The 22,823-nt window shown below is 42.4% G+C and overlaps 1 protein-coding gene across 2 annotated transcripts in view; it reads left to right on the forward strand.

The window, feature by feature from the left end:
* Positions 1-22,823, forward strand: part of EXOC4 (exocyst complex component 4) — a 552,305-nt gene that overhangs the window by 208,446 nt on the left and 321,036 nt on the right. For both annotated transcript variants that reach the window (XM_068276025.1, XM_068276024.1), the window contains exon 10: positions 9,380-9,473. In XM_068276025.1, coding sequence (XP_068132126.1) covers positions 9,380-9,473 — 94 coding nt within the window. The remainder of the gene's footprint in view (positions 1-9,379; positions 9,474-22,823) is intronic.

Here is a 22,823-nt window from a genome sequence, read left to right on the forward strand (position 1 = left end):
TGATGGTTTGGTGAGCATCTTTGAACAGCAATACACAGACTGGTGTTTAATGAGAACACTTGTGCAAAGCTGCATGATTTGTCAGTATGAAACAATGCTTTAAGTTTTGTATGGCATGGTTTATGAAACCTTGTGTTTTGTGTGTGAGTAATATAGCAAAACTTAATCTCTGTTTTCCCTAAGAAAAAAAAAAGCTGTTACTACAATGAAAGTGATTACTGAATGCTGCGTACGCACACAAGAATCCTCAAGAAGTGAGGATCTACCCTTTTCAATTTGCTATTGCAATAAATCCAGCCAAGCAGTAGAGGTGGGAAGGGAACAGTAAAGTTTTCTTTCTGCATTGTGCATACTTTTTAACCAATGGGACAAACTGATGCAGCTGAATTCTGATTATCTTTAGCATTGAATTGTGTTCTGTTGCTATTGTTTCTTAAGTTAAAAGATATTTAATGGCAATCCGTTACAGTCATCAATCAATGCTGATATGTTATATACATTTCTGATGGCCCAGTAAACTTTTCAACTGTTCATTTATGCAATGCAGAGGGACAGCAGTGAAACAGAGCTAAGAAAGAGCAGGCAGACAAAAGCCTGGCCACATGAGTAAGACATACAAATAGGAAAGTCTGCTCAAATTGATTATTTTCCTCAAGTATCTTTACATACTGTATAATCCACCTCCCACACCTTTTTCCTACACCTTCTAATTTATGCCTGTCCCAAACTAGTATTCACCATAATTTTGTTTCTGTGTCAGCATAGCACACCCAATCCTTCTGTATCCAATTTTACATGAAAGTGCCAAGGTCTTTGCGATGGGCATTTGTTCTTAGTGCATGCAAAAACCTTGTACAACATAAAAATACCCAGACACCCAAACTTATCATTGGAGCCAAAGCCACCTGCTTTTGTGGGCCGTAACTCTTTTCATATATCAATAAAACTTTTGGTTTTGGCTTCTCCAAAATTTCACAAACTGCAATAAATGATGGAGACACATACATACTGCTCCATGCAGCTTGTGTCCGGAGTAGGATTGGATCTGGGACTGTTAAAGGATACCCGAAGTGACATGTGACATGATGAGATAGACATGGATATGTACAGTGCCTAGCACACAAATAACTATGCTGTGTTCCTTTTTTCTTTCTCTTTCTGAAAGAGTAAAATATCAGATATGTAAGTGACTGACTCAGTCCTGACTCACACAGGAAGTGACTACAGTGTGACCCTCACTGATAAGAAAGTCCCCTTTTTATCTTTCTTGCTCTCAGAAGCCATTTTCTGCTAGGAAAGTGTTTTATAGTTGGCATTTCTTATCAATGAGAATCACACTGTAGTCACTTCCTGTCTGAGTCAGGACTGAGTCAGCCACTTACATACCTGATATTTAACTCATTCAGACAGAGAAAGAAAAAAAGGAACACAGCCTAGTTATTTGTGTGCTAGGCACTGTACATACACATGCCTATCTCATCATGCCACATGTCACTTCGGGTATCCTTTAAGCCTCACCTACACGGCACAATTTTCCGTCAGATTGGATCTATTCGACAGATCTATTAGGTAATTTCCAATGGTCCAATCGGATTGCGTTAGATTTTGCAATAGATTTTGGGTACTTATCAAAGCAAAATCTATCAAAAAAATTTATCGGAAACAATTTGGACATCTACGCACGATGCAATATCTATGTAATAGATCCGTCTATCTGATGGAAAATTGTACCGTGTAGATGAGGCTTTATGCTGGAAGACCAAAGTGTTTAGTTCCTTACCAGTCTGACACTCATTTATATTCTCTTCCCCTCTCTTCTCCAAAGCTGAAGGGATTCAATAAATTGGCCCTTCAGCTTTGTTTAGCTTCATTAACCAGTCTCTCTCTCTCTCTCCTGACATGCATACTGACATTACCAAAGGAAAAGAAAAATGTAGGGATATGAAAAGGGCTCAGTTCTAGAGTGTTAGAAAGGGATAAAGTAGCAAATTGTGGACATTATCAGATTGGAGTTCTTTTATGCTCCTCTCTGTCTATGGGATGCTGTGATATATTGTGAAGCAGTTTTTACTGTGGATCCCTCTTCTCCCATAAGAATGTTAAGTTTCCTCTCTTCCTTGAGGCAAGTTTTACACGTTAGTTTGTGTAGCGGTGTGATGAGATGCTCCTGCCCACCACAAGGCAAGGCCCCCCCCGTTAAGTGACGTACTTCACTCGCATGTGTTAAGTGCGGTGCTTGCTGTAATGCGCTGCTGCCCTTGCGTTATTTCGGACACTTCTGGTGCACCACAGTAAAAAGGAAAGTCTCAATAGACATTTATTGCTCTTGTGGCCCCTTGTGGTAAAATAGGATTACGCAACGCAGGAATTACCTGCAAGTCTAAAAGTTGGTGGGAAGTTTAGCAGTTTCTTGAAACTGTTATCCCTGGTTTCTGTATGTTAAAACTAGCGCACTAAGAAGTGTGCCTTGTCCTTCAAGGTTTCTTGGTCACAGTGCTGGGTTTGTGTTTCTGTCTGTGTCTTCCAGGTTCAATTTTACAGGTTGTGAAAACTCTGTAGATACTCAGTCCATGCCTCTCGTACTTGTTTTGGAGACTTTACAAGTATGAGGCAAGTTAATAGAATTTCTGTAGGGACCGGTGTATGATTATCTTCTGTTCCTTTTTTGCTTAACTCCCTTATTAATCCAAACATTTTTTCTAGTTTCTAATGTTGCCAAATATGGCCTAAAATAACTGAAGAGAGCACTGTGGAGAGGTTTGATAGAACTTGCTGAGGGTACCTACCACGCATGTCTGGAAATTTGTACCTTTAAAGTTACTGTGGTTGACATTCTTTTATCTTGGCAGTGTGGTGAGGATCGATTTGGTACCCTGCCACTGTCTATGAAAATCCTTGCCTAGTGTATTGGGCCAAGAATATTTTTGCAGACTTGAAAAGGATCCTTGTTTTTTTTTTTTTTTTTTTTTTTTAGCATGCATTGTGTTGTTGTGTGTTTATGTGGTGTGAGACTAGACTTTCTGAATATCAGTTTAGAGATGGCTGTATGCATTTTACTTCCAGATAATACATTTGCATTTGTAAAGATTCTTACATCAGTTCTAGCGGGAACTGGGATTTCTTGATTGTGGTTTTAGACACACAGCACACTTGGCTGTCACCATGTAGAGACCATCTATTCAAAACCTTTGCATGCCAGAGGCTGTGGACATGGTTTTGTGATACGAGATTTGAATTTTTCTTCTGACTTGATGTACAGTTGATACTTTAAAATATAAATCATGTATTTCATTTGGAATAGAGTGTTTAAAACTATATTTCCAAGCATGTGTTTATAATTTATATCAGGGAACATTGAACAATAAAGCCATTTCACATCAAAATTACTGGGAATTATACCTGAGATGTAATGAAAAGTGTGCGTTCTCTTAAATGTGCTCTTTAATTTTATATTTTGTTCTTTTTAGAGCACGGCAATTCAAATATGTATCCTTCCAAAATATTAATTTTCCTTGATGCAGGGAGCAAAATTGAAAATTGCCTTCACCTTAGGAGCAAAGTACAGATTTTGTTTGAGCATTTCAGTCCTCATTTACATTTAAATTATTCAGCTGGAATGTGCGCAAAGTCTGAAGACGCTTAATAACTGTGTGAGCTTCAGCCACAATAATTACTTAGGGGCAATGGATTCCAGCCGACAAGCAGTCAATATACTAATATTTGGGCTGGTGTCATTTTTTTCCTGTCTCATGCATACAATCAATTCTGTAAATTGTGTCTCATAACTTATCTCCTTTCGCTTCACTTGGGATATAGCTTGTGTTTTTCTATGTTGATCTTAAAGAAACAAGGTCTAGCAGTGCTACATAATAATCTTTACTTAACATGCTAAGAGTTAATTGGTCTTTTTCATGTGAACCATTAGTTATCTCATTTAGCAGAGTTCAGATATTATTATTATTTTTTTTATATATATATATATTTTCCTTGTCTTGACTTAGTTGCCAAAACACAGGTTTCATTTTCTGTGCCCTGTCATTCTTTCTGTAGCTGTAAGTTCTGATGATTACAGATTCTGGAAATGATCTCAGATCAACCATAGACTTCACATGAAATATTTAAAGAGACTCTGAAGCCTCTTAAAAATCCTTTTTTTTTTTTTTTTAAACAATCCTGTTTAATACATTAGTCCTACCTAAATCGCCGCATTCCCGCAGCTGTAAACTATCTAAACCCCCCCTAACTCCCCGGGGGCGATCTGTGCAGAGCTTCTGTGTGAGGCAGGGCTATGAGCCGCAGCCCTGCCTCACACGCGTCTGTCAGCGGCGGATCTCCGCCTCTCTCCCGCCCCTCTCAGTCTTCCTTCGCTGAGAGGGGCGGGGGAGAGGCGGGGATCCACAGCTGACAGACGCGTGTGAGGCAGGGCTGCAGCTCATAGCCTTGCCTCACACGGAAGAGTAGAGGGCAGCAAAATCCACGACTAAGAAAGCCGTGGATTTTGCAGGGGAGACGGAGGGCGAGTTAGGGGGGTTTTAGATAGTTTACAGCCACGGGAATGCGGCTGTTTAGGTAGGGCTAATGTATTAAACAAGATTGTTTAATAAATAAAGGATTTTTAAGAGGCTTCAGAGTCTCTTTAAAGAAAATTTGTGAGATACTAAAAGCAAAAAAGTAGATACTTAGCTCGGTAGAGGAAAGCCTCTGGATCCTTTAGAGGCATTCCCAGTCTCCCTCCACCTTGCCGTTCCAGCGCTGGGACCCCCGAAGCTTGCGGGTAAGCTGCCATAAAAGAACGGGTGCAGATGCACTGGGCAGGGGTAGGACAGCTGGTGCTTTTGCAGTAGCATGGAGCTGCTGCTCAGGGCTGGCAGGAAAAGCCAAGCCCATTTGGCTTGATGCTAGTGCTCAGGCATGAGCCCTTTCCTCTACTTAGGTAAGCTCTATTTGGGCACTTTTCCCCCCTTCAGGAAGTGGAACAGAAGTAAAAATAAGGTAAGTAATAAAATTGCTTATTCCTTTTACAATTATAATTATCAATTATTTAGTCTGTGTTTTTCCATTGTAAAATCTTTCCTCACCCTGATTTAAATTTGGAAATGTATCACAGGAGGTGACCTCTTCAGTAACGGCAAGGTGCATCACTGCAGAATTGTTGTGTGTTCTTTACCTTGCCTTAGAGAGACAGCTGAGGGCTTAAAGCAAACCTGAATTGGGAGGGACGTGGAGGCTGACATATAATATACTTAGTTAAAATAATATATAATTGCATATTGCCTGGAAGTCCGGTTGAGCCTCTAGCTCCAGTACACTTTGCTGTAGACCTTGAACAAGCATGCTGATCAGATGTTCCTAACAAAACTCTGGCAAGATTAACTGCATGCATGTTTCAGGTGTGCAATTCAAACACCACTGCAGCCAAAGAGATCAGTAGGAATGCCGGGCAACTGCTATTGTTTAAAAGGAAATAAGAATGGCAGCCTTCATAGCCCTCTCAGTTCAGGTGTACTTTAAGGTGACCTATATAAGTACACAAATACAAAGCAGGGTGGAACACTCACTGTGGTCATGTTAAAGTTTTTGTCAGTCAAATATAATTTCCAAATAAAGGCAAATAGACCATATTTTCACTTGTAAAAAAGCTTTGAGTCCCTCTCTTGTATTACAGAGCTAGAGACCAGGGCAGGAGCTGGAAAATCTAAAAGGGTTCTCATTTTGTCTATGCCTGTTCTCCTCTCCTAGGCAAAAAAAACCTCATCTCTGTGCACTGTGTAAATATCTGCGTAATTACACGGGCAAAACATCTGGAAACATTGAAAATGTGTGCATTTCTTCCATGACACTTTCTCAATGTTACTTGGCTAAGGGCAGTCTGAGTGGATGGATGGTTCATTCTACATACTGTATGGTATTAGACATTTTCTACATGTAACAAGAATATGGAATGACTCCACACCACACACAGTTGACTGCCATAGCACATGCTGCGCATTGAGTAAGCTTTCTGCTCTGGCTGGTTTAGCATAGTGTGATGCTACACCACTTGTGTTTTGAATTACTGTTTTTGAAAAGGCATTGCATGGGTAATTTTCTGTCAGTTTTCATTTCAGCACCATTTACTGGGCTGAAAAGTGGATTGTGTGATAGTGAGTTCCTGTCAGTTACTGATGTGTTCAATTTTCATAAAGCCTAACTCTAACCTCTTCCATAACCTGTACTTAACTCTCACCTAGTTAAATGTTTAAAGTAATGAAGAATGTTATAAATTGGCTACTGAACATGTAATGGAATATTCCAGAGTACTTCCAGTATAAAAGACAGCCTGTCCTATCAGACACCGTCTTATTGCTGCCATATTCGGGGGAGACTGGGGGTCTTCCTCAGGGTTAATGACTTACCTGCTCATCTGTAATTCATTACACAAGTGGGGCTTCACTTCCCCCCCCCCCCTTGTTTATGCAGTCACAGCCATTTTTCTGAAGTCTTCCGAAGCACTTTGGCGACTCCAACCTGTGTTTCCATTACTTGCTCACATCTCTGTATCCATCTATTATGCTGCTGCTGCCAAGATGGAAGTGGGCTGCGGCAACCCAGGTGAGGGAGAGGGGGATTGGAGTGATCACCTCTATAGTGAATTAAAGTCATGCAGGTAACAAATTAACTCTTGACACCCCCCCCCCCAGGATTGGTTGAACCCCACATTAGTTGGTGCCACTATCCATGCATTTTAATAGCTTGCGTGGGAGACTAGAATTGTATGGAATTTGGGCACAAGTGAGATTTTATGTTTGCAAACAGTTGATTTTTTTTTCTTTGCAAGTAGAACTGCAGAACCATTTTCTGCTTTAATAATGGCTTTAATAATGTAATAAGGGGACATTTGGCCATGTTGCATTACAGAACTGCACCTCTCCTGTTCCTCAAATCCACTTGAATATTAGGTCTAACGGATCTCTGCTTTTATATTGCTTTAGGTATTGCTGCCCAGTGTACAAACCTGATTACCTTCACATTATTTATCCTTTCTGCAAACACAGATTTTTATTTGCGCACGATGCAGCATGTTAAATAGATCTCAGCAGAAGTTGAATTATGCTGTTAGCATTTCAGCAGTGATTTGTTCTTTTAACAGTATTGACATAATCACGTTGATGGACATGTGACCAACTGCTAAGATGCTTATAAGTGTCTGGAACTAAATATACATGTTCAGAGCTCATTGTAGCCTCTGGCAAATCCACTAGAGGCATCAGCTCACTTTGAGAACAAAATGGAAGCTAGTGAGAGCTATAGCTTAGCGACGCATTGACATAGCCTGAAGTCATTATTGTGCCTTTTCCCTTTAAAAATACCGCAGACACTTTCCTGGCAGCAGAATATTCAGCATTTTGTCTTTGTTACAGCACTTCACATCCATCTTTGCTCAGCTTAATTTGTCTAACACATGAAAATAGAGCCCTCGGATAAGAACTGTCTCGCTGTCCTTAGGGATATTTCTTTAGTGTTTCCAACCTACACATTATGAACCAGATTAAACATTTACACACCAATTAAACCAGATAGCAAGGCTTTATTTTTCCACCAGCTGTCATGAAGATCTCTGGGAAGTTTATGAGATAGCAGCACAGTTTTGCTAACCAAGGCATTAATTGGTTTAGGAGACAGCTTAAAGTGCCATTTATCAATACCATAATTTAATAGTCCCAAATTTGCACTGATTTTAGCCTAAACTAAGATGACATGCAGCACTTGTGTTTCTACATATGTAATTAGTTGTGCACTTTGATGGCATTTTCAGGCTCTCATATACAGAGTTTAACTTTCCGTTAATAGTTTTGTTTTACGGGTATGGTTTGGCTGGAATGTCTGTGGCAAATAGACAGTGGGGTAAATAACTGAATTGTGGGCTGGTCTTGGGAACAGAAAAGGTCTTTCAGGAGTCTTATTAGTTTTAGGGTACTTTCACACCATGACCGTTGTGTTGTGCGTCCTGAAAACCACCCATTCCCTGGGAAATGGACATTCTTGTTAAAGGGATTCCAAGCACCTCTCATGGGTATGACTTTAAGACTCCAACCAGTACTGCAAAGTACTTAACCTCCCCGGCGTTCTATTGAGATCGCCAGGGAGGCTGCGGGAGGGTTTTTTTTTAATAAAAAAAAAACTATTTCATGCAGCCAACTGAAAGTTGGCTGCATGAAAGCCCACTAGAGGGCGCTCCGGAGGCGTTCTTCCGATCGCCTCCGGCGCCCAGAATAAACAAGGAAGGCCGCAATGAGCAGCCTTCCTTGTTTGGCTTTCCTCGTCGCCATGGCGACGAGCGGAGTGACGTCATGGACGTCAGCCGACGTCCTGACGTCAGCCGCCTCCGATCCAGCCCTTAGCGCTGGCCGGAACTGATTGGTCCGGCTGCGCAGGGCTCGGGCGGCTGGGGGGACCCTCTTTCGCCGCTGCTCGCGGCGGATCGCCGCAGAGCGGCGGCGATCATGCAGCACACGCGGCTGGCAAAGTGCCGGCTGCGTGTGCTGCTTTTTATTTAAAGAAAATCGGCCCAGCAGGGCCTGAGCGGCAGCCTCCGGCGGTGATGGACGAGCTGAGCTCGTCCATACCGCTCAGGAGGTTAAAGATGCATACCTTTCTGTAGCTTGTACTCTCCTCTTTCATTTGATGCCATCTTGGCTATGTTATAACTTCCAGGTCACCCATGTCTTCTCTATTAGAGAAGTACATACTGAATGAATCAGGAAGAGGAAGTGACACGTATGGCCATTGCAAGAGGCTTCTCCAGAGGAGTCATAGCACGACTTTGTTGGAAGTCGTCTGGCTTAAAGGCATGCCCATGAGAGGTGCTCTGAGTCCCTTTAAGCCCTGGCTCTCAATTGCAAACACAAAGCTGCTCCACTTAAGTCCAGAGCGCCGTGGCAAACCCCATTTGTAAAGAAAAGAATAGCCTGTCTTACATTACCTCCGGTTAAAACCGCCATTATGGGAAAGGTTTGGGGAAACAGCAGGGTCTGCACAGATTTTGAATATCAATTGCATTTCTTATTTGATACCTTAGGTTAGAATCTGTTATGGCTTCGGCCTGTGTGCATACACTTAAGCATTGCGCACACACACACTGCCATACACACGCACGCCCGCACGCACAAACACATGCACATGATTTTGGTGCTGGTATGGTTTTGTTTTTTTCTTCCCATCTTACTGTTGCTAGGCTTTATGATTAAGTTCTAGTCTGCCTATCAGTGTTATTCTTATAAAAATGCCATTATATGAATTTTTAAAGTACCCACATGTAAGAAAGTGTTCTGTAGTAATAAAAACATTTCTTGATGACTCTCTGAACTTACCTTACCTTTTTTTTTTTTTTTTTGCAAAGGTGGTCATGATGATAACTTAATTGGTGGAGGAGCAAGATTTGTTTGCAAACCGGGAGCCAGAAACATCACAATAATTTTTCACCCTTTGCTCAGGTAAGAGTTTATCATATAGATCTCTAAACCCATAGATAAAATAAAATTTTTCAATATATGTTGAAATGATGGCTTTGGTGCTTACTGAACATAGAGGTCCTAAAAGGAGCCTCTACCAAATGGCCATCTGCTTATTTTGTTTTGTTTCTCTTTTTTTGCTTTATGACATTTTTTAGGAGAGAATGGGTGTGAGTTTCAAAACACTGTTTTAAGCGCCTAGATGAATTGGTCTTGGCGGTTACCATTTTTTTTTTTAAAGCTTTAAAGGGTCACTTAAGTCACTGTAAAAAATGAGTTTTACTCCCCTGGGGCTTCCAGCAGCCCCCGGCAGCTTTATCGTGCCCACGCCAACTCCATCAGATGCTCCTGGCCCTGCCGACAGCCATTTACGGTTTCGGCGACAGGAGCCGACAGGCCGGGATCACGAGTGATTCTTCGCATAGCAGCATAGAGGGCGCTATTGTGGTCGGGAATGCGAAGAATCACTCGCGTTCCCCCGGCCTGTCGACTCCTGTCGCCGAAACCGTAAATGGCTGTCGGCAGGGCCAGGAGCATCTGATGGAGTCGGCGTGGGCACGATACAGCTGCAGGGGGCTGCTGGAAGCCCCAGGTGAGTAAAACTCATTTTTTTTACAGCGACTTAAGTGTCCCTTTAACCACTTAATGACGTGCTGACTTTTAAAAACGTCCTGCTAGAGCCTCTTAAAGTCAGACAGTGCTGCTGCTGCTGTGCATGTGTTCGTGTGCACACTCCCGCGTGTGCACACTCCCGCGGGTGCACGTGCATGTGAAAATTGTGAAAAAAAATACACCTTTATTTCCAAATGATATATTGACACCATACTTTGTAATAGGGACATAATTAAAATCTTGTGATAACCAGGACAAATGGGCAGATAAAATGTGTGGGTTTTATGTACAGTAGCAGTGTTTATATTAAAACCATAGGGGATGACATTGGAGAATTAGTGTATTTTTTCATTGTATTTCCCTTTAAAATGCATAGAAAATAAAGTAATTACTGAAAACAAATGTCAACCCCAAAAAGTCCAATTTGAGGTGAAAAAAACAAGATATAGATCATTTCATTGTGATTAGTAGTGATTAAGCTATTGGCAAATTAAAGGGATGAGCAATGAAAGGTGAAAATCGCTCTTGTCCGTTAGGGTAAAAACCGCCTTGGGGTGAAGTGGTTAATCTATCCATGATTTTCTCCCCAGTCCCAGTCATAGGAAAGTTGGTGATACATCCTCTAGAGTCAGTCAGAGTGACTGTACTACTCTCCACCAGCTATTCCCTGAGGCTTATGCACGTTTACTTATAACGGTGTGCTTAGTCTTATTTAACCAGTTCCAGATTCCTGCTACATACCGTATTTTTCGGACTATAAGACGCTCCGGACTATAAGACGCACCCAGGTTTAGAGGACAAAAACCAAGAAAAAAAATATATTAAACCTGGGTGCATCCATGGTGCAGGGGTGTCTTGTAGGCCTTTCCCCCCCCCCAAGCTGTCTGCACCAGCTACACAATAACTAAGCTTCAGTGCCCAGCTACACTAGCCCCTGCTGCCCCACCAGCTAGACTAAGTACCCTACACTAAAGCCTATTGCCCCACCAATAACCTTGCACTACACTACATTGCCTTACACTAGTCCCTGATTCCCCCACCAGTTACTACACCACGCTAACCCACCCCTGCTGACCCACCAGTAACACTACACCCTACATTAAACTAACCCCTGCCTCCCCACCAGTTACAATAACTAAACACTTCAACATAGATGATCTCACCTATCTAGTTGTCCCTGAGTTGTCCTGTCCTTTGATGTCAGCTGTGATGATTGACGTGGCAGAGGAGTGTTGTCACAAGTCAGGCATCTCAGCAGGAGCTGCAGCGGCTGTCCTCTTCCAGGTATTGTGGCTGGCGGTGGGGGGCTTTGGGGTGCAGAAGAGCAGCGATTCAGGGCTAATTGCAGCGGCTGTAATCTTCTAAGTTCCTGCACGGCGGCGGGGGGGCCAGATGAGGAGCGATCCAAGGCTAATTGAAGGCAGCGGCTGTAATCTTCTAAGTTCCTGCACGGCGGCGGGGAAGCCAGATGAATAGCGACCCAGTGCTAATTGAAGGCAGCGGCTGTTATCCTGTATCCAGCACGGCGGCGGCAGCGCGGCATTAGACGGGAGATCGTAGCGGTAGTTATGACTACCGATGCCTCAGTACTTCCTTGTTTACGCCCCCTCATGACGGGCAATGAGGCAGACTGGCGGCATGGAGCAAACCACACACCCAGAGCATCACAGACGGAAATAGTGAGAAACGGTTTTTGTTTTTTTGCAATATTTGTACTTCTTTTTTTGCTACCTTCGGACTATAAGACGCAGGGACTTTTTCTCCCCACTTTTGAGGGAGAAAAAGTGCGTCTTATAGTCCGAAAAATACGGTATATATACGCCCCTGTGTTTACCACTAGCAGATCAGGGGCGTATATATACGCACTGTGTACTTACCGCTGCCAATCGCGATCCCAGCGCCGTTTCCACCGCATCACCGTTCTTCTGTGATCAGGGCATGAGAATCAACTCATTCTCGGCCTGATCACTGTGCCGTTATGAATGGGAGAGAGAGCATCTCTCATTCATTACCCCAAGGAAACAGTTACAAATAGTTTGTTCCTATCTGCTGTAAACAGCAGACAATGAACTAAGTGTAGTGCAATCTTGTGGCCAAAAAGTAAAATAAAACCAAATACACCCCAGTGTAACATAAGACACTTTTACATTCAAGCATTTATTAAATATGTACTATTGTTTAACCCCTCCCACCCCTAACCCATAGTTACCAAAATAAAACTTGTAAAAAAAAATTACAACATTAAAAAAAATCCTACATAAATAGTTAAGTTAGGGACTTCTTAAATATGTATGTTATGTGGGTATATAAATGTTGCTTTTGTAAATAAAAGCTTAAAATTATTTTTATAGTATTGAAAAAAAAAAAAACGAAACTGAAAAAATACACCTTTGTTTCCAAATAAAATATTATCGCCATACATTGTACTAGGGACGCAATTTAACCACTTCAGGTTTCGGGTGGTTTGGATGATCTGTGCTGCGGGGGCTCTTCAGATGTCCTGCTGGGGGGGTCTGATCGCCGCCGCGCTGCTGTGCCTAGCGAGGGCTCCTCAAAGCCCCCCTCCGCAGCGCTATTCCTCCCTCTGCCTCCTTCCCTCCCTCCCCTCTTCCTTATGGGCTGCGCAGGACGGAAATCCGTCCTGCGCCGCCTCAGATAGGCTTCAGCCTATCAGATGCCGGATATCCCCGGGCAATCAGAGGCCGGGGATCGCCGATCTCCTCTACGGCGCTGCTGCGCAGCAGCGCCGTATGTATGTAAACAGCGGGGAAGATCTTCCCCGCGTGTTTACTTTTACCCTGCGAGCCGCGATCGGAGGCTCGCAGGGTGTTCACGGAGACACCCTGCGTGAACTGGCATGGAACGGCCGCTCATACAAGCGGCCGATTCCATGGAATCCGCTTCAAGATTCAGGGGCGTACTTATGCGTATGCAGAATCCTGAAGTGGTTAAACGTTGTAATAATCAGGACAAATGGGCAAATAAAATGTGTCTGTTTTACCTAAAATAGCACATTTTATTTTTAAACTACAATGGCTAACAGCTGAGAAATTATGAATTTTTGCAACTTTTTTCTTCTTCTTCCCTGTAAAATGCATACATAATAAAATAATTCTTAGCAAAAAGTACTGCCCAAAGAAAGCCTAGTTTGTCCCGCAAAAAATAATATATTGGTCATTTCGGTGTGATAAGTAGACATAAAGTTATTGGCAAATTAATGGGCGGAGTATTATGTGAAAATTGCTCTGGTCTTGAAGTGGAAAAAACCTGTTGTAGGGAAGTGGTTAAAATGTACATGCTCTTGTCTATAGCTAGTAATCTCCGCAGGACAGACATGGCAAAAAACTATTATCATTTCAGAAGCATTTTTTGTTTGCTTTAGCTGCTTTTTGTTGAACTTGTTTGTGTTTTATTTGTGACGCTTGCTGAATTAAAACACTAGGTTTAGCTGGCTCTGTGTTCATGTCATGCTGGTGACCCATTTATTACAGTATGTACTGTGCTGTGAATACTTATATTGACCCAAGCAACACATTTTCAGTAGACAATTTAGCTAAAGCATGCTGCTGCTGCTGCTGCTGCTTTTGAAGTCAGCTGAGAGAGGAAAAAAGAGACGGAGAAAGAGAGAGGGAAATGATTAAGCTTCTATTTTGATCTGATGGAGTCAAAGCCTGGTCAGAGGTTGAGCTGGAAAGGTGAAATTAAATTTAATTTCTCCTGATTTTGAACAATGCTGCAGTCACCAGCTTGGTCTAACTTTTGAAGTGCTGCTGACAACAGGGCACTCATTTCAGAGTTTCACTCGAGTCCTTGATGAGTTTGTTCCCGTTTAGACTGACCCTTGATGAACTCTTGGAATTAAGCTCTGCTGTGGACTGCACAAAACAGAATTGATCTATAAAATGCAGCATTTCCTATGCCAGGCAGAATATTATTCAATAAAATAAACCTACTCAGCAATGTATGTGTCAAGTGTTAATATTAAAGTGCTTTACAGATATCAGCATAGCCACAATTTATTTAAGGACTTTGACTTTAGAATACTGATTACTGTAGGGGCATGCACTTGTGGGGAATAGGTTCCGTCCTAAAGCAAGCTTGGTTAATAGTGCACGCCTACTGGGGATGGTCAATGAGATGCAAATAATTCTGAGTTAAAGTAGGGTTATGCAGATTTTATATGCAAATATATGCAACTTGAAAATGGACCAGTGAAATCCAGCTGAGTTGGGATGCGATTGGTATATTTTAAAGCAGCATAAACTTGCATGTAACATTTACTTAATTCTCCATCAAATCAAGAATTTACATCTTTTTGACCATTCCTAATGTCTACATATAGATGTGATCTACACTGAAAACTGTATTTCTAAAGTATTGGCAAAATCTTTTCCCACTGATACAAATGTTGTGTTTTTTTGCAAAACAAAAACTTTTTGCAAAACAATATTAATATATATTTTTATGTTTTTATAATATACTGAAGAACAATTATATCAATGTTACAAGTTCAATTGTTTTTATTGGCAAATAAATCACATTTATGGAGAGAATGAATAATTATCATGTTGACCTTTCTTCATAACTTCTGCAATTTTCTCCGGCATGCTTCTTATTAACTTCTGTGCCAAATCCTGACTGATGATGATCTTATCGTGCCATGTTGGTGCTTGTTAGTGCTTTGAGCTTATCACTATTTTTGGGCTTTTGTTTCTATTTGTTTTTAAGAATTGACCACAAGTTACCTGGAAAGTTTAGTAGTCCACAATTTGTGTTATGATCTCTGAGCCACTTTATTATCAATTTTGAATTGGGCGATGGTGCTCCATCACGCTAGTAAATAAACCAATTATCAAGCTTTGCCTGGATTGTCAGAAAAAGTTGCCGGATGTTTTGGTTCCATTCTTCATTGCCATTTTCTTGGATAGAATTATGAGAAGCAACCCCACACATAGATTGTCCCAGAATGCTTCAGTGATTGTTCAGGATGCTTATGGTAGTGATCCCCTTTTCTTCTTCAGACAATTTCAAATTCTACTCCAGTCAATTTTCCAGATGTCCCAAATAGGTGGAGGGGGGATTCATCAGAGAAAATAACATTGCACGTGTCTTCTGCTGTCCAATCCTTGTTTTCCTGCAGAAACAAGTGGCTTTTTTGTTGCCCTACTTGACATTAGGCTGTTGTCCAACATTGGTTTACCTCACTGTTACTGCAGTTTAATTCACACACACCAGCTGCCAATCCTGAAAAGGCTCTACACTGTTGTCAAAATCATTGTGTAGCCGACGACTCCCTAGGAGGAGAAAGTGCTAGCACTTGTTGGTCAGTCTTGGATGTCCTAAAGCCTTCATCATAATTGGACCTCTGTATGCATATCTACTGAGCGAACCATTGTTAAAAGTGGACAATAATACAGGCATATATGCCCCTCTCTCTCTCTTTTTTTTTTTTTTTTTTTATAGTAATGATTTTTTCCCTATTTTACCCTCATATGACTATTATGAATTTAAAGTGTCTCTGAAGTGTATATATACCTACATATGCATATAGACAGCAAGTCTGGCCTAGCAGCATAAAAAGAGCTCCATAATAAATGGGGAAACGAGAACCATAAGTGAATTGTTACACTTAGTGTCGAAAATAGGGAGAAAAAGAATAGTGCCAGGACAGAGCAGGGGAAATGAAGAGTAGAATGAGAATAGGGCAAAAAGGAGAAGATAGCTTAGTTACTGACAGTCTAAGAGTCTATCTTGTCTCTATCACAATTCCCTTGCAATGGAAAAAAATTAGCCTGTTTGAGTTGAAATTTGGTTTGAGTTGTTTTTGACAAGTTGCTGATATTTAGGGCTCCTAAAACGCAAAAATCTTGTAATGATTGAAATATTTTATCTATAGTCATTAAGTTTTACTAGTCCAGTCTTTCATAATGTTTCTCCTGGCTGCCATCAGAATCAAATCAACCACAGGTGGAATTTTACTATTGAAGGCCCAGGCAGCCAAGCTTGGAATTTGTGTTTAAGCCTAACCCTTAACAGTATTAGCCTCCTAAGCGTTCTGGACGAGCTGAGCTCGTCCACTAACGCCGCAGGGCACCGCTCAGGCCCTGAGGGCCGATTTGAAATTTTTTTTTGAAACGCGCAGCTAACTCTTTGCTAGCTGCGTGTTTCTCCGCTAGCCGATCCGCCGCTACCCGACGTGTAACAGGGGCCCCCCCCGCCCCGAGACCCCTGTGCAGCCTGACCAATCAGTGCCAGGCAGCGCTGAGGGGTGGATCGGGACTCCCTGTGACGTCACAACGTCATTCCGTTCGTCGCCAATGGCAACGGGGAAGCCCTGTGCCAGGCAGTGCTGAGGGGTGGATCGGGACTCCCTGTGATGTCACAACGTCATTCCGTTCGTCGCCAATGGCAACGGGGAAGCCCTGAAGGAAATCTCGTTCAGATCGGGATTTCCTGATGGGCATGATCGCCGACGGCGATCGGAAGGGTGGGTGGGATTCAGCAGGGAGGGGGGTATCATGTAGCAAGCGCTAGGCTAGCTAGATGATTAAAAAAAAAAAAACACCCGCGGCCGTGGGAAATCAGAACGCCAGGGAGGTTAATAACACAGAATACCCAAAAATAAGGCAGAGCAGAAGTGCACTTCCAGTGTATTAAACAGACTTTTATTCCAATATTTGAAAAGTTACAGGCTTCCGTACCACACTGTGATTAAGAGCGTCAACAACTAGTTCGGGACATAGATGTGTAGCACTTCATCAGGACCGAATACATGGAACGAATACAAGTCAAAAGACATGTAATGTAGGGCAGTCCCAGAATCCGTAGCTTTGGTCCGTGGGCACCACATTTTAGGCAGGAGGCTATAATGTTTAGTATTTGGGATATATCAAATCCCATGCATGATGAGCAATGTTAAAGGTCTACACCATCTAAGCATTGGATGGTAGCCTCTCCCCAACTTGAGTATGAGTCTTCAGCATAGAATCTGAAGTTTTAAACATACAGAAAGGGAAAAAATCAGTGCATCACCAGACCACCTCTGAATGGATACCTACAGATATGTGCTGACCCCCCCCCCCCCCCCCCCCCCCCTGACTAAAAACACATCTTTAGTCTAAAACAGAAGCCATGCATATGTACTAGTTGCAAACATAAATGTAGAGCCTACTTATAGACAACTAGCACACCTTTCATTCAAGCCAGATGTAACAAATTGCCATTATTGGAGGATGTTTGTTGTACTTGGTAATTTGCATGCAAACTATTATGGAAACATCCTCTAATAGTAATTTGTTGCATCTGGTTTGAATGAAAGGGTGTGCACGTTGTCTATAAGTAGGCTCTACACCAGGGGTCCCCAAACTTTTTCAGTCAAGGGCCAGGTCAACATACTTCAGACTGCTGGGGGGCCGGAGTATACATAAAATTATGTAGAAAACATTACATTGAACGTAGGCAGGGTAAGCTATTACCTGTTAACATGTGCAGCCCTTATGTCTCCTATTTAACCAAAGCAGATAGTATGCCCCCAACACAGCATGTGCAGATAATATGCCCCCAATACAGCATGTAAAGATAGTATGCCCCCGACAAAACATGTGAAGATACTATGCCACCAAAAAGTTATTCTCTTAACCACTTTTGTCAGCATCCTGAAAAACAGCCCCCCCCCCCCCCCACACACACACACACAGCAATCAATGTTCAAAATACATATTTTGAAAGCCCCCCTCCCCCAAAACTATCCCCTTTCCCCAATAATCGCATTCACTTCAAATTATACACACACACACACACGCTCCCAGCAGAAGCCATTCATTCACAGGGCACCTGGAAAACCTCTTTGCGCCAGACATTGAAGCATACTCAGGTGACAATCTGCCATCCAATTGGACAGCAGTGTCACCTGATGTGGAATTGGATTGGAAGCCAGCTAAAGACTGCTCGCTGGCTTTCCTGTGGATGAGTGGAACCAGCACTGCTATTCTATATACGGGCCACTGATTTAGAGATGCAGTGGACAGTATCTATAAGTAATACGTTCTGTAAGTGGGGGGCCAGTAAAAAAAAATTATTATTCAGCCCGCGGGCCTTAGTTTGAGGACCACTGTTCTACACACTTGTGCAGCTAGCCATCCTGATGCAGTTGTCATAAGAAGCGCTGCCTTTCTCTGTTGTGTACAAAAATAGAATCTGAAGTGATTGGAATTTTAAGGACCTTGGGCCATCTTGTTTGTTGAGCCAGTGAGTGGGTCAATCTGGTTAATCTTGACCAGTGTAATTAATATTTAATGAGTGTGATGAATAACCTTGTTCAGCAGTTTTTTATGATGGCATATCCAAGTCAGAATTGGATATTTCATTCAAGACAGTAGTATGTATTGATTTGAGATAGCTGCATACTTGGTTAAATTGAAGCCAGACATTGGAAGAAATGTTATATTTTGATGGGCTTGGACAATCACTGAGGATCGCTGGACTTGATACTGAGTCCTTGTTTTCTTTGAGATAAGTGAGCCAGGAGTTTTTAAGCCAGCTCACAGAAGAAAACAACTGGTCTGGGAATTTCCAGAAGTGATTTGTTGAGTACGATTTTACCAGTTTGATTTGGATGGCCACATGGTCAGTATGAAGACTATCGCCTATGTATGCTTGAATTACATTTGGTACTAAATGTGTGGCTAGTAGGACATAATTAAATCCTGAAAAATAGTTAAGAGCCCCTGAAAAGGGTAAGCTTTTGTAATCTGGTTTAGTGCTCGCCAAATGTTTATCAGGTGCAGCAAGTTGCAGAAATCCCTGAGGCAGGTAGGTAGGTAATCCCTTGTGATATTGAACAAGGATCTGTCCAGGCTCTCATTTCAGACCTTGCTCATATCTCCAGAAATTATTGGTAGAGGACTGTTTAAGCTGGTAGAGAATTGTATAAACTCATTGGCGCTTTATAAATAAAATAAATAAATAAAATATAAGTTTAAGAAAGCTTTATATTTTGAGTTCAGGACATATACGTTAGTGTGAATAAAGTAATGTATTTAAATTTTCTGAAATATTTACTTACCCTTATTGTCTCCTATTAACTGGATAAATTAAAATGAAATATTTTTATTAATTAGGATTTAGACCCCACCCTTCTTGCTGATCAAAGGTGAGAAGTAGTTATCGCCTATCCTGTTTCTAATGAATTTATGAATTTCTTGAGCATTAAGATGAGTTTCTTGTATGAGGGCTGCTGTATGGAAAATTTTCAAGTACTTGATGAAGCCGTAGATGTTGCAAAACACAACAGTTGTGTTGCTGCCATAACTTTTAGCCATGACTGTACATTTTTAGTAGTTCCAGAGATTAGATCAGTGGTTATAGTGAGGGTAAAGTAAGCTAAGCTCCTAAGTTTCCCGAATGGACAGTGAAGCTCCCCCCCAGGTCTATTATTAAGGCTTAAAAGTCAAAGGGGAAGGACATCCTCCTAACCTGCTGACTCATCGGTAGTCTCTACTTTGTGTTTACTGAAGTGCTTATTTTTCACCCTAACTGTAAGGAGATCTGATGCATAATATATATATATAGAGGATTCATGAGATAATCAGATAAGGAAAGAATAAAACATGAGTTAAAGGATACCCGAAGTGACATGAGATAGACATGTGTATGTACAGTTCCTAGCACACAAATAACTATGCTGTGTTCCTTTTTTTCTTTATGAAAGAGTTAAGTATCAGGTATGTAAGTGGCTGCCTCAGTCCTGACTCAGACAGGAAGTGAATACAGTGTGACCTTCCTGTGCCGCACTGTACATACACATGTCTATCTCATAATGTCACACGTCACTTCGGGTATCCTTTAAGTCAAGTAAGGAGATATAAACCCTAAGTTAAGTCAGTGAAGGAGAGATAAACCACGAGTTAAGTCATTTAAAGAGAACCCGAGGTGGATCTTCCGGGGGCAGATGGACACAGAGCCATGTTCTCTGCCTAATGACATGGCTCTGTAGCCCGACCCCCCCCCCCCCCCCGAGTTTAGCGCCAAAATGTGTTGCTAACTTGGAGTTAAACAGTGGGCAGAGGAAACCCCTGTTTAAAATGCCCAGCTCTCTTCCCCTGGCTGTGCCTCCTGCCACTCCCCCGCCTCCCTGCACACTATGAGAGACAACACAGTCTCTCAGTGCAGCGTCGTTACCCAGGGGTCATGCAAGTGAAAGTGGGCCATTGCGGCCCACAGGAGCGGCGGTTTTTGCAACCACCTGATCTGCTCAGCCCTGTAGATCAGGTAGCCTTTTTTTATTTTTTGAGCCCACCTCAGGCTCTCTTTAAGGAGAAATCAATTGTACGTTAATAAGTTAGGTGACATAATTCAACAGAAAAGCTTTATAAATCAGCCCTTTTGTAGCTAGTTAACTAACAATATAATTAGTACAATATTATGAGTATAGATGTACATAAAAAAAAAGTAAATAGACCATCTCCATGTGGTATGCAACCCGAATCAACAAGAAACACATTTTTTACTCCAATATACAACATAAAAATGACAACAAATGTTTGATTGAGAAGTAAACACACAGAGCTGAATAGTTGCAAGCCTGTGTGTCACAGAAACTCCTCATGGGAACCACCACTGTAATATCAATAACATATATGAAGGGAACTTGCACAGACTCTTAAAGAAATGGTCCTATGTATGCAAAATCAAATCTCCATAAATCAGTATCATACTGTATATCTAGAAGCATTAGAGTGTGGCACCATGTTAGGATAGATGGACTGTTGTATGTATACAGAAATAACTGCTTAACAACATAAATGATAGGTCTGTCTGACAGAAACCAATTATACTGTATATAGAGTGCAAAGTTGCAAATTGAGAATGCATATATGTCAAAATAAGTACAATGAATGGAAAGTAGCAACATCTGTAAATCAGACAAAATTGCTTAGTACATAAAGGAAACCAGAATATAGTCCCTGTGTCCGCATCACTCTGGGGGGGATGTATTATACACATGGCCGTTTCTAGGGCCGTGCGGCCCGTGCGGGAGCCCTTAGCGCTGAAGAAGAAGGGGGGGGTGCTGTAATGGAGGGGGAAGTCAGCTGCGGGGAGGACAGCCCGACCTCTCCCTCCCTTCCTCTCCGGGCCGCCCTCCGTGCTCCCTCCTCCGATGCAGAGCGCAGCAGGGAAGCGCTGTAATAGTCACAACTCACCTGCCTGCGTTCCAATCGCCGGTCACTAGCCGCTGGTCTTCTCTCTGCATACACGCTGATACACACACTGCTTCCTGTTAAATGGAGGGTGGCCCGGAGAGGAAGGGAGAGGTCGGGCTGCCCTCCCCGCGGCTGACTTCCCCCTCTATTATTGGGGGGTGTCACCTACCTACCTAACCTATACTGGGGGGCACCTACCTCATTAACCTATACTGGGGGGCAGCTACCTATCTAACCTATACTGGGGGGCACCTACCTAATCTAACCTATACTGGGGGGCACCCACCTAATCTAACCTATACTGGGGGGCAGCTACCTATCTAACCTATACTGAGGGGCAGCTACCTATCTAACCTATACTGAGGGGCAGCTACCTATCTAACCTATACTGGGGGCACCTACCTAATCTAACCTATACTTGGGGGCACCTACCTAATCTAACCTATACTGAGGGGCACCTACCTAATCTAACCTATACTGGGGGGCAGCTACCTATCTAACCTATATTGGGGGGCAGCTACTTATCTAACCTACACTGGTGGGCAGCTACCTAATCTAAACTATACTGGAGGGCAGCTACCTATCTAACCTATACTGGGGGGGAGCTACCTAATCTAACCTATACTGGGGGTCAGCTACCAATCCAAACTATAATGGGCAGCTACCTCTCTAATCTATACTGGAGGCACATACCTATCTAATCTATACTGGGGGCACCTAGTTATCTAACCTATATTGGGGGCACCTACCTACCTAGCTAGCCTATACTGGTGGCAACTATTCTGGCTCCCTATTAGAGGCACCCACCTAGCTAATCTGTATTGGGGGCACCTACCTATCTTACCTATACTGTGGGCACCTACCTATCTAATCTATACTGGGGGCACCTACCTATTTAACCTGTACTGGGGCACCTGCCTATCTAACCTATACTGGGGGCAACTATACCGGCTACCTATACTGGAGGCACCTACCTGGCTAACCTATACTGGGGGCAACTATACTTGGGCACCTATGCCTGGCTACCTATACTGGGGGGACCTATAGCTGGATACCTATACTGAGTGCAACTAGACCTGACTAACCTAAACTGCAGGCACCTATACCTGGCTAAACTGGGGGCACCTATACCTGGCTCCGCGGGGGGGCACAATTTTTACACCCTCGCCCTGGGTACATTTTAGCCTAGAAACTGCCCTGATTATACAACTAGTGCAGTGTTCCTCAAGCCTGTCCTTGTAACTTCCCATTGTAGAATGCTTTGCAGGCAACATCAAACATGCACAGGTGGGGTAATTAGTGTCTAAGCTAGGTGGATTCCATGTAGCCTAATTATCCCACCTGTGCATAGGTGAGGTTGCCTGCAAAACATGCACCATAGGGGAGTCATGAGAATAGGTCTGAGAAACACTGCACTATTGTAATCTTGAGAATATAGTGGAACAAATATTTTAAATAAAGTTTAGTATTTACAACATAGTTGTCTTTTTTAGAACTATCATCTTACAATTATTCTTTT

Source organism: Hyperolius riggenbachi, chromosome 3 (assembly GCF_040937935.1).
Source record: "Hyperolius riggenbachi isolate aHypRig1 chromosome 3, aHypRig1.pri, whole genome shotgun sequence".
Lineage (NCBI taxonomy): Eukaryota > Metazoa > Chordata > Amphibia > Anura > Hyperoliidae > Hyperolius > Hyperolius riggenbachi.